Source organism: Hyperoodon ampullatus (genome assembly GCF_949752795.1).
Source record: "Hyperoodon ampullatus genome assembly, chromosome: 18".
In the NCBI taxonomy this organism is placed as follows: domain Eukaryota; kingdom Metazoa; phylum Chordata; class Mammalia; order Artiodactyla; family Ziphiidae; genus Hyperoodon; species Hyperoodon ampullatus.
Genome location: NC_136931.1, coordinates 46,974,681 through 46,986,479, shown reverse-complemented (window position 1 = coordinate 46,986,479; position 11,799 = coordinate 46,974,681). Strand labels below are relative to the sequence as shown.

Sequence of the window (11,799 nt, the reverse complement as noted above, 5' to 3'; positions counted from 1 at the left end):
GGCAGAAAGACTCTCAACCACTGAACCACCAGGGAAGCCCAACTTTGGCAAATTTTATTCTTTAATACTACACTGATGGCCTGGATCCGGGCGGAGGGAAGAGGGAGGCTCAGGGGCAGGTAACTCGCCTTCTTCCTGACAGGGGTATAGAGGATGGGCCGAGAGAGAGAAGACTCGGAGGTCCTGACAGGAAATAGCTAGCGGATCTCACCGGGCCTGGGTTTCTCCATCTGTGAAAAATCATCTTTGCCCAATTTACATGTGACTAGCAGGCTTACTGCACTTGGAGCAGTCACGGATGTTCCGCTGGCCTGAAAAAGCCACAGGGGAGCTACTGAAATCAGGAGGTGGGAGTTAAGGGCTCTTCCAAGAGAGGAGACCCGTCCTGGAGGGTCAGGGAGGGGCAGATGGAAGAGGGCGGGGCTGGCAGCGAATACGCCTCAGCCTCGTGCACACACCACACCACAGTGTGGACAGGGGTGAGTCTGGGTGGACGTGTTTAGGAAGCTGGGGGGAGTGGCGAGTACCCAGTCCCTTGTCACGTGCCGTAGAGGCTCTCCAGGAGACAGAGGGGTGGTGGAAAACTTCTACTCCATTCATGCACCAAGGAAACAGCCAGAAGCTGGGGCGCAGGCTGAGCCCGGGCTGATCACCAGCCGAGGAGCCCTGGGCACGGGGCGGGGAGTCTGTGCTTAGAGTCTCTGAGCGAAGTCCTGCCAAGCCCACAGAGTGAGCCTAAACTAAGAGGCCTCACCACTCTCTGACACCTCTGAGGTCCTTGACCTCCCCTCAGGGACCCAGGAAATGAAAGCATCCTGCCAGCTTAAGTGACTCCCTCAGAGATTGCAAGTTCCCCGAGGGCACGACCACTGTCTGCCTTGATCATTGTTCCATTCCCAGGGTTTAGCACAGGGGCTGGCACAGGGTGGGCCTCAAACAGTTGATGAATAAATGAAAGAAGTCGGGCCCAAAAAGGACTTGGGGGAACCAATTTGATGTGCATCCTCTTCTCACTTCTGTCCTTAAACTGTGGCTCCTGCCTTCTATTCATCTTGGGTTTCACCTGGGAAGGGAGGGCCTTGCAGTACCTCCTAGGAGCCACAGGGAAGAGAGTGCGGCCCGTCCAGGGGCTGAGGCTCAGTCCTTCCCGCTGACTGACAGCGGGCTTCCTGGGGTGTGGGGTGAGGGCTATAGACTGCTGGACCTCGGGTCACCTTGTGCCAGTCCCTGAGGGACTGAGGGAGAAGCTGAAGTGGTCAACATGTTTCTGGACTTGGGGCGTTCCTGGTCCAAAGGACTGAAAGCCACCCTCTGAAGTTTAAAGCACTAGTTGAAGCAGGCTAAGGCCCTCAGGTGTAAAGGACTCTCATAAAACGGCAGGCCACGCCTTTGTCCTGCCAGAGCCTCTGAAGCAGCTTCATGGCAGAGCCTCCGACTTTCGATTTTCCCCTAACGTCCATTCTCCCACGGCAGCCAGGGAGGGTCCCCTGCTCAGAATCCTCCACAAGCTCCATTAATTGTAGAATAACATCCCCTTGGCGTGGCTCAGCACCGTTTGGCTCTGGCTTCCCTGTCCAATGTCAACCTGGACCTGCTGGGAAAGGCTCCCAAGGAACACTGCTGCTACCTGTCCCTGGAACCCGAGATCTTCAGAAGGTTGGAACTTTAATGACTTTTGGTCTAAATTCAAAACCCCAAGCCAGCTTAACCAAGGACACCTATCCAATTGCTATCACATCACCTTGTTTTATTTTCTTCACAGAACTTGTCATGTTCTCGAAATGATCTTGTTTCCTAATTTTTTGTTAGGTTATAATCTGTCTCTCTTTAACTGGAACATAAGCTTCACAGGACAGGTACCCTGTCCATCTCGAATCCTCCGCAGCAGGAGCCACAATGGCTGTTTAATAACTATTTGGGTTAGAGGATGGAAGGAGAGATCAGAATTAAGTAGGCTCAGTCCAAGAGGTCTTCCTGGGAGAAGTTTAAGCAAAGCGTGCACAGGGCAGAGGGTGGGCAGTGAAGGAAGAAACCACACCTTCTGGGCAACGTGACTGCTTTCTTGGGTGTGACCCTAACCCTGGCAGAGGGAGGACAGGACGGGACAGGGATGCCCTGGGCTCTGCCCTCCAGTAGCCCACACCCCAGCCCCCTTTCTCGCCAATGATTCTAGGCTTTTCACCTAGATGTTCACCAAGACCCTGAGGCCCCAGCGTGCATCCCTGCAAATCCCCCATTCCTTCCCTGAACCCAGGAGGCTGGCTCCCAGCCCCTAGGTGTGTCTGTAATGTAGCAATCAAGGCTGGGCCTGGCCTCCTACCCACACTCAAGTTCTGGCAGATTTGGGGTGGGGTGGGCGAAGGCCTGTGGGAAAACAGGGGTTTATTGGTATTCTCGGAGTGGGAACTAGCTCAAGCAGACTTGGAGCTGGGGTGATGCAGAGCCAGGCTCTGTGCCGCTGTCCGACTCCACTAACCCTCTGTGATGCAGCCGATGCTGAATCCCAGGTAGATTCTCCTGCCACCCATCACTCCAACCGCGGGGACCCTCTGCCAGTGGGGATCCCCCTACCCTCTCTTCCCCAGCCTACCCAACCACTGGACACTGGACACTCAGGGAACACAGACTCACTGAGGCAGTTTAGGTGGGGGAAGGGGAGGGGACTGGGAGAGAGACACTAGACTCTAGATTAGCATTTACAGCATAAATCATGTAAAGCCAAAATTACCCTTGAACATCCATCAGGATGATGCCAAATGGAGATGGATCATAAGTCTAGCACAGCCAGTGTTTTTCCTCCAGAAAAAGAACAGAATTCCTTTGGTTGTGCACATGAAGTAGTAGGCTTGTATTTAGAGGCATTATACAAAAGAACCCATCTTTAAACACTAGAACTTCAAACACTAGAGCTAGAAGACTGTCTTTTAAACACACACTTGCTGTGACAAGATGCTCATACTATAAGAGGCTTCTGGAATCCGAGGCAATCACAGGTTCACCCTGAGACGTATGCTCACTGAGTACCATTAATCTCTTCATTCTCTTTGGCAAGAGCATAGTTTAACCCACTGACATTGATGCATGTCTGCTCAGAGCTGCCACCTATGGCTGTGCAGGCTGCACACCACAAAAGGACACCTGGTTGAGAGGACAAAAGGGGGTTAACTGCAGCCTTGCCCCCCGACCCTCAGGGCATGGGTCTAATTCATACAGGGCGCTAAGTGGGCTGGCTGAGGCCCTTGGTAGGACACAGTACAGCAAAGGGGCAATACTGTTGCAGCCTCTGGAACTCTGGGGTTCTAACACTGGCCTTGCCACACCCTGGCTGTGTGACCTAGGGTGAGTTATTTAACCTCTATGTGCTGTGGTTCCCCTGCCTACAGAATGCGGATAATTGTTAATACCTGTTTCACAGAAGCACTGTGATATTTCAGTGAGATCATGCATTTAGAATACCTGGCACAAGGCCTGCCACAGAGTACGACATCAATAAATTGGCTAACCTGATTACTAGTGGCATTAGAATGAGGCGGAAAGGGAAACAGGGAAATCGATTTGTTGGAAAAGAAAGCTGGAGCCCAGCAGATGACGGCGTTGGGCTCATCTGTCGCTCTGGAATTACCCAGGCTGAAGTGCTCCTCCACTAGCAGGTCTGATTGGACTTCATCACTGAATATCAGCTCTAATTTGTTAATCCTTCATTCTGCTCATTGTCCATTCAACTTCATTCACAGTTGACGCTATGCTGACAGAATGGTGGTTAATGAGCTCTTTCAGTCCCTGTTAATTAATTGGTGAGAATTCATTACACATAAAAACTTGTGTCCTCCAGAAAAACCTTTTGGGGAGGTGCTCCACCCATCTGTCATTTTCTCACTTGTCCCCTCTAGGAACACCAGCCTTGCGTGACACCTATGTGACATGGTCATCTATGCTTAGCGAGTTTTCCTCAAGCACCGCCTCCTCAGGTAGCTCTGCGAAAGGAGCGGTGCCATTAGAAAAACGGAGGAGGCTTCTTGAGGCTAAAGAGGGGCAGGATGTCGGGGACTGGGGAGTGGGGGCAGGAGGAGAATCGAACTGAAGTGCCAGCTTCTGGGGTCCATGAAGACTGTTGGTGAATAAGATCCAGCCCGCTTCACCTCCAGGCCTGTTATCTCTGTGTATTGCATCAGGATGGGGTAAAGAGCCCATGCTGAAACGAGGTCTTGCTTTGTCCTGGCAGCATCCCTCTATGTTTCAGCACCTCCCTGTTACACCAGGAACCAGTTGGGCTACCTGAGCCTCAGTTGTGGAGAACGTTACTTGATTAGGATGTTTTGTCACTTTGAGGTGATACAATTGCCAAGCTGGGGGAGTGGGCTGGGGAGCAGAATAAGCTCAATGAAATGGTGTAGGCGCTCAAAGTTCAGGACCTAGAGCCCAACTGGGTAGCTCTAAGACCTATTTTTGCTTTTTTGTGTTTCTCTATTCTTTTTTTTTTTTTTGTCTGCGTTGGGTCTTCATTGCTGCACGGGCTTTCTCTAGTTGTGGCACATGGGCTCAGCAGTTGTGGTTCGGGGGCTCTAGAGCGCAGGCTCAGTAGTTGTGTTGCACGGGCTTAGTTGCTTTGCGGCATGTGGGATCTTCCCTGACCAGGGATCGAACCCGTGTCCCTTGCACTGGCAGGCAGATTCTTAACCACTGCACCACCAGGGAAGTCCCTGTGTTTCTCTATTCTTTGTCTTCTTAGCTCAAGACAGTTACATCTCTGAAGACCCAAGAGTGTAAGATGAGCAGCTGGATAATGGGTCCAGCCCCAAAGGAAGAAAGTGCACAACTTGGTGGAAGGATGCTTGAATTCTAAGATATCAAATCTAACGTATGTTGAATCCACCTCCATTGTGTAAGGGCATGGTGCTAGGGCATGGTGATGTAAAGGTGATTAAGACATAGTTCCTGACCTCAAGAACTTGATATTCTAAGAGGAAAGAACACAAGTTACTCTAGGTACAATGCCAGAGAGATACAAATGAATTGCTATGGCAATTACGAGAAGGGAAAAGTTTGGGGAGGGGGATGACAGGTGATGGGAGACACCTGGGAAGCTTAATCCAGGATGGATGTTGGGTTCTGAGAACAAGAGATGAGAGAAGGGCATTTTAGGCATAAGGGCATGGGCAGCTGCTTGGAGGAGGAAAAAGAAGGCTATCTTTGGTAAGGAGTCCAGTTTGGCCAGAATGTGAAGTATGTGCAAAGGGAATGAAAGAAGGAAAAGTTAGAAGGGTGGGTTGAGGTCAGAGTATGGAAGGCCTTCAATGCCAGTATAGGGAGTTTAGACAGAATTGGATAGGGTGGGGAAAAGCCTGAATTATAAGAGAGGAACGGAGAGATATAAGGAAAAGTGACAAAGACAAAAGGAGAGGTTGCTTGGGTGCCATGGCCAGTCCTTGGGAGAGACAGGTCCAACCTGTCTCCATCTCAGCTCCATTTGCGTGAAGAACCCCATTGCCAGCCTACCTTCCAAGTGCCCAGGGCAGAATGTGAATTGAGAAATCCAAGGTAAGTGGGAAACAGTCCACACCTCCCCTTCCCAGAGCCCCAGGGGTGGGCGACAGGATCTGGGCGTGAGTCAGTAGGGTGGGGACCCCAGTTCTGTTCAGATCTGCCTCCCTGGGAATATAAAGGGCAAGCCTTGCTTTGCCTCAGAACACCCCAAACTTGCCACCATGAAGATCCCAGTTCTTGCTGCTGTGGTTCTTCTCTCTCTCCTGGCGTTCCACTCTGCTCAGGGGGCTGCCCTGGGCAGTTCTGAGGTGAGCACCTCACCTGGGTTCTCTTTCTCTTATACCTATTAGCTGACTCAGTCAGTCACTGGATAAGTGGCTCTTATCTTTGGCTATTACCAGGGGCTGAGTGAGAAGCTGGGGCTCTGAGGGAGGGAAGAAAAGAGGAAGGAGACAAAGCATTCCTGGGAAGGGGCAGAGAGGCTTATATTTCTGGAAAGGATGGTAAAGTGCGGGGTAGAGGCTGGACATCCTGAGAGGAGACGGGGGCTGAAGTTGGTCGTCTGGGTTCAGCCCCACATCTGTTTTGTTTGTATCCCTGGGAATGGCTGTCAGGTGGCTAGAAGCGCCCTGCTGCCTCTGGAGCTTAGGCCATATCAAGAATCCTTAAGAGCCAGTCTCCAGCCAGGAAAAACCCTGAGGTCCCTCTCTCCCCACCTTATCGCACTGTGCGGGGGATGGGGGAATGTCCATGCTGGATTCGCAAGTCTACGATAGGGGTCACAGACTCCACTGCTTAGGATCCTAGCAAGTGATGTCGGTGAGCAAGAGGGCTGGTGGGGCCTCAGGGGAGGTGGAGTGAATTTGCCCAATCTGGAAGGGGACAGTCTCTATGCCATCTGACTGCTGCTGAGTGGGAAAATGTACCCAGCGTGGCCGGAGTTGAAAATTTTTCAAGAGAACCTGGAAATCGGATGTATGAATTTTTACTAATTAAAAACCTTTAATTCAAATTAAAAAACAAACAAACCAAATTGCGATGAGATCTAAACATTTGGGTCTAGCCTGTAGGCTACCTGTTTGTGACCTCTGCTGTGGGAAGGAAGAAAGGAGGGGCAATGAGGCTGGGCAGCTGAGGTTGGGAGGGCAACAGATTGGAGGCACTGAAGTATGGGGGTGGGAGGCGGGCTTCCCAGCTGGAGCAGGGAGACGGGGACTCAGCCTCTGGTGGCAGTTCAAGTCACAAAGCAAGCCAACCTCCAGCAAGTAAAGGCAGACAGGGCACCTCAGAAAGTTGGCCCCACCTGCCTTCCAATCTCCCGCGCCCAGCTCTGTGGGCTGAGCGTGGGTGTCTCGGGAACACCCCGAGTCCACGGCAGAACCACACTAGCTCATTTTTCTTGGGAGGAATCCTCTTTCTCCACCCTCTCCTCCTGCTGCTGATGGTGGATGCGGCCCTGGGCTCCGACTTCTCTGTCTGCCCTGTGCCACTCTCCCATCCCTTCTTGACATGTGCACATCTGTCAATCATCCGCCTCGCTGGGACAGAGTGGGTTAACGGAGGCCCCGTGGTGGAGAATGGGACTGGCCTGTGGAGGGAAGCAGAGCTGGCAGAGAGGGTTCGGGGAAGGGGATTTGCCATCGTGTGATCATTTGTCCCCTTTCTCCCCTTCGCTTTCCAGGAAGGAATCACCACTGGTACTAATGCAGCAGGATCCGAGGAGGTAAACCACCTGTTTTCCCACCATCTGACGACGAGTTCGTCCCCCATCTGTTCATGTTTCTAAATAACTTTCTGAACACCCTGCTTCTTTGCCTAGACCTCTCACGCCCAGTTTCTGGACATTGACAAGTTGCGATCTGTAAGTTTAATTCTTTAATTCAGCCCCCATAAATATCCACATCCTAAAGGAGATCAATGCCTGGGTAGAGAGCTTGCAGAGCTGTCATGGTCCTTCACCTTTCCCAGAGGGCTAGGGGCTAAGCTCTGTCCTTCCCTGGAACTGATCCTCTTCTGGTCTCTTTCTCTCTCTGCAAAGGGTTTTAGGCCTAATGAATTCCTGAACTGGCACGCCCTCTTCGAGGTAAGCACTTGGGCCCCCTTTTTCTCCTGACTGTTTGTCCGGGTAGTGGCAACGCATTCTAGTCTAGCCCTTTTGGTTCTTTCCTGGGTTCTGGGAGGGAGTAACTGTCCCACTTGGATGCTGCCCAACTGAAGAAAACTTCCCAGGGAGGCTGTCGTGGCCAGACCTTATTTTCCTAACGTGGCCCATAAAGACAATCTCCAAAAAGGAAGAACTTAATCAGTCAAGAGTTTATTCGAATCCCCTCATCCTCCAGGAAGAAACTGAGGTTCTAAGTTGGGTGACTTACCCAAGCTTAGAAGGCTAAGTCAGTGGTAGCGCTGGAATTAGAGCCGGTAGTGCATGACCCCGCACATACTCGTTACATGCCCTCTTGTAAATGTCTTCACTTCTCTGAGCCATGGTTGCCTCATCTGTGATGTGGGGACGATGACAGTACCAACATCAAAAGACTGTTGTGGGGGTTCCCTGGTGGCGCAGTGGTTGAGAGTCCGCCTGCCGATGCAGGGGACACGGGTTCGTGCCCCGGTCCGGGAGGATCCCACATGCTGCGGAGTGGCTAGGCCTGTGAGCCATGGCCGCTAAGCCTGCGCGTCCGGAGCCTGTGCTCCGCAACAGGAGAAGCCACAACAGTGAGAGGCCCGCGTACCGCAAAAAAAAAAAAGGACTGCTGTGAAGACCAAATGAAATCATGCCTGTAAAGCGGTCAGTATAAGGCAGGCACAGAAGAAGTACTCAGGAAATATTAATGCTTACTGCAATTATAAAACAATGACACCGTCACCACTACAGAGAGCTCTTCAGCAAGCGCTTACTGATCCATGCTCACCTGACCTGTAACACATCGCTCTCTCTTTTTCTGTTTTAGTCTATCAAAAGGAAACTTCCTTTCCTCAATTGGGATGCTTTTCCTAAGGTAAGAGGCAGTGGGCATTAGGAGAGAAAGGAGGCTGGGGCTGAGGGAAAAAGCAGGGGATCTGAGTGGGAGAGTGGGGAAAGTGAAAGGAGGATAAACCTTCTTCTGATCAAAGCTAAGTAAGTCACACAGAGAAAGACAAATATCATATGGTATCACTTATATGTGGGATCTAAAAAAAGGCTACAAGTGAACTTACCTACAAAACAGAAGTAGAGGCACAGATGTAGAAAATAAACTTATGGTTACCCAGGGTGGGGGTAAAGGTGGGGAGGGATAAATTGGAAGATTGGGATTGACATATACATACACACTACTATATATAAAATAGATAACTAATACGGACCTACTGTATAGCACAGGGAACTCTACTCAATACTCTGTAATGGCCTATATGGGAAAAGAATCTAAAAAAGAGTGGGTATATGTATATGTATAACAGATTCACTTTGCTGTACACCTGAAACTAACACAACATTGTAAATCAACTATACTCCAATAAAAATGAAAAAAAAAAACAAAGCTAAAGGAAATCGCAACTACTATAACTCAGAGGGGAACAGGAACTTAGACTGGGGCAGAGATTCCTTTCCAGCAGGGCCCCACCCTATCCTGGGCTTTCTTAGGACTCCGGCTCCCCGCACCCAAGGGTCTCCAAACTGACCGTCCTCTCTCTCCCCACAGCTGAGAGGAATGAAGGATGCAGCTGCCGACGCCCAATGACCAGCCCCTTCGAGACCCAGCACTGCTGATACCACTGAAAGAGGGGTCCAGTGTGGGATCTGATCACCATGTTATCTATGATCACTCTTTGCTGCCTCAGTAACTCCAATAAAATGTTTTCCAAACCAACGGCTCCTGTATCTGCATCTCTGTCCTTATCCTACTGGGCTCTAGAAAGGAATTAAGATGGAGTGGGCTCCAAGGCTGATAGGCAGACATCTTGACTTCTGAGAGGGGAGTAAGTGGTGGGACAGGATAAAGTGGGAAGGGCAGGTATATCAAGCTGGCAAGAGACCCCTGTGTCTCAGCACCTTAGTACTAGTTGATATCCTTGAGAAGCATGAAGCTGTGAGTGGTTTGGTAATATCCCCAAGGAAGCAATCCTGCCCCCTGAACTCCTGGCACCCTCCCTGACCTGCCTTCTGGAAACCTGATTCCTTTGATGGTGGCCATTTGGTATAACAGAGCTATCTGGAATCCAAGGCTCAGGACTCAGCTTAAATCATAAGAGCTCATCTGAAATCCTTTTTTTAAAATTAGGTAGGTTATAAATAAAGAAAACTGGTGGTGTGACCCTGGGCCCTTCTAAGCCTCCTTTCTTTTTTTTTTTTTTTGCGGTATGCGGGCCTCTGTCTGCTGTGGCCTCTCCCATTGCGGAGCACAGGCTCCGGACGCGCGGGCTCAGTGGCCCTGGCTCATGGGCCCAGCCGCTCCACGGCATGTGGGATCCTCCCCGACCGGGGCGTGAACCCATGTCCCCTGCATCGACAGGCAGACTCTCAACCACTGCGCCACCAGGGAAGCCCTACGCCTCCTTTCTTTATCTGTGAAATGAGTGTGGAAATAAACAAGAATGATAATAACTAGCTTGAGGTTTTGTTATGAAAGTCAAATGAGATAAGGTATATAAAGCCCTTTGCACAGGGCCAGGCATAGAGGAGGTACTCAACAATTGCTTGTTTTCTCCACTAACCGCCCACCCCCCACCAGAGCTACCACTCATTGTTCACTCACTCACTCATCAATCCATCCATCCATCCATCCATCCATCCATCCATCCATCCATCCATCCATTTACTGCAAAGGTCTAGAAACGTGGAATGGATTCAGTTTCAGTTCCTGCAGGTGTACTCTGTATGGAATTTGTGTACTCTGTGTGCCTGCTCTGTGTACTTAAAATGTTGAATTAGTTGGGATTCTTTCTGGTTTCTCTTGAAAACTGGGAAAATGAGAAAACAAGGGACCCGCGATTGGCTTAAATCCAAGTAATAGCTGCCCTCTTTACACAGGACGTGGTCTCCAGATCAGCAAAGTTCCACTTGGCAAGTTTCATTTATTTAATGGTCTTTTGGCTCCTACAAGCAACTGAATTTGCAAATTATGGCCTGTAGCTTACTTGAAGAGGTAGACTACATAGGGAAATTAAACTCGTGTAGGGGGAGGAAAAACTTCCTTCCACCCTCTGAAATTCTGTGGCTGGCCTAATAATTAAACTGACATGAGACAGATTAACAGGAGAAAAGCATACACATTTGATTTTTTTTTTTTTTTTTTACATATACACAGGTGTCTTCACAGAAGGAAAATGAAGACCCAAAGAAGTTGTTAGGTCCAAAAGCCTGTAAGGTACATACCTTTTTACAAAAAGAATGATAAATTGTGGGGATGTGACAAAGCGAAGGCCCTTGGACTAGGGGCAATAAATCGTGGCTCAGTGACTAGGAAGTATGTGAGGGAAACGAATGGAAGATAAGGGTTATTTTAGTAAGTTTGTTTATACAGACCAGAGTCAACTCCCAGTGTCTGATGATAAGAATGTTCTTCTCTTCCTGGTACAGGGAGGGCACCTTTCTCAAGGAAAAATTTACATCCTGCTCTTAGGTAGAAAGGGGGAGAGCCCTTCCTGTATCTGCTGTTTCACAAGTGTCTTCAGCTCAAAATGATCAATAATCAATAATTAAAGAAGAATATTTTGGGATGGCATGTTCTGAATCCCTTCACTTGGTTCCAGCTTTCAAGGAGCTTAAAGTCTAGATGAATAAGACATGTAAATGTTGTTTATACCCATCCTTCTAGTTAACTTACAGTAAGAGACACATACACACTAATGAGAAGCAACTTATAAATGGGCTCATTAACGGAAAAGAAAAAATGGAAAGTGGTCAAATGTCACAATCAATTAAAATATTTAGCAAAGACTGAGCGCTCATAAACTGGGTGACAGGAAATGGAGTAGAGGGAGGGGAAATGGAGAAGAAATGGAGAAGAGGGAGGGGAAGTCCTTAAGCTACATTTATTGAGTGGCTAGGTTTTAGGGGAGGATCCAAGTCATCACAGAGAAGGCAAGAGTACCTCTGAGATAAAGCAGTTCTCGAAGTGTAGTCCTGGCATCAGCAGCAACAGAACCACAGGAGAATTTCCGAGAAGCACAAACTCTTGGGCTCCACCCCAGATCTACTAAATCAGAAACTGGGCGCGGGGCCCAGCAATCCATGTCTTAACAAGCTCTCTAGGCGAGGCTAACGGCTTGAGAACCACCGAGAAAGGAAAGCAAGAGAATGATTAATGCAAAATTCAGGATGGTGGTTACCTC

General features: G+C 49.5%; 1 protein-coding gene across 1 annotated transcript; it reads left to right on the top strand.

Moving 5' to 3' along the window:
- Positions 1-5,674: 5,674 nt before the first annotated feature.
- KRTDAP (keratinocyte differentiation associated protein) lies at positions 5,675-9,335 on the top strand. Its single transcript, XM_079723127.1, has 6 exons — positions 5,675-5,792; positions 7,166-7,207; positions 7,304-7,345; positions 7,523-7,567; positions 8,436-8,483; positions 9,168-9,335. Exons 1-6 carry the CDS (start codon positions 5,706-5,708, stop codon positions 9,204-9,206), a joined length of 303 nt encoding a protein of 100 aa, XP_079579253.1. The 5' UTR covers positions 5,675-5,705; the 3' UTR covers positions 9,207-9,335.
- Positions 9,336-11,799: the final 2,464 nt, after the last annotated feature.

Bases quoted from the DNA above. Each gene is read 5' to 3' on its own strand.
- KRTDAP (XM_079723127.1), top strand. From the start codon at position 5,706: ATGAAGATCCCAGTTCTTGCTGCTGTGGTTCTTCTCTCTCTCCTGGCG. The intron at 7,346-7,522 runs GTAAGTTTAATT...CTCTCTGCAAAG, and splicing joins ACATTGACAAGTTGCGATCT to GGTTTTAGGCCTAATGAATT. The intron at 7,568-8,435 runs GTAAGCACTTGG...TTTCTGTTTTAG, and splicing joins ACTGGCACGCCCTCTTCGAG to TCTATCAAAAGGAAACTTCC.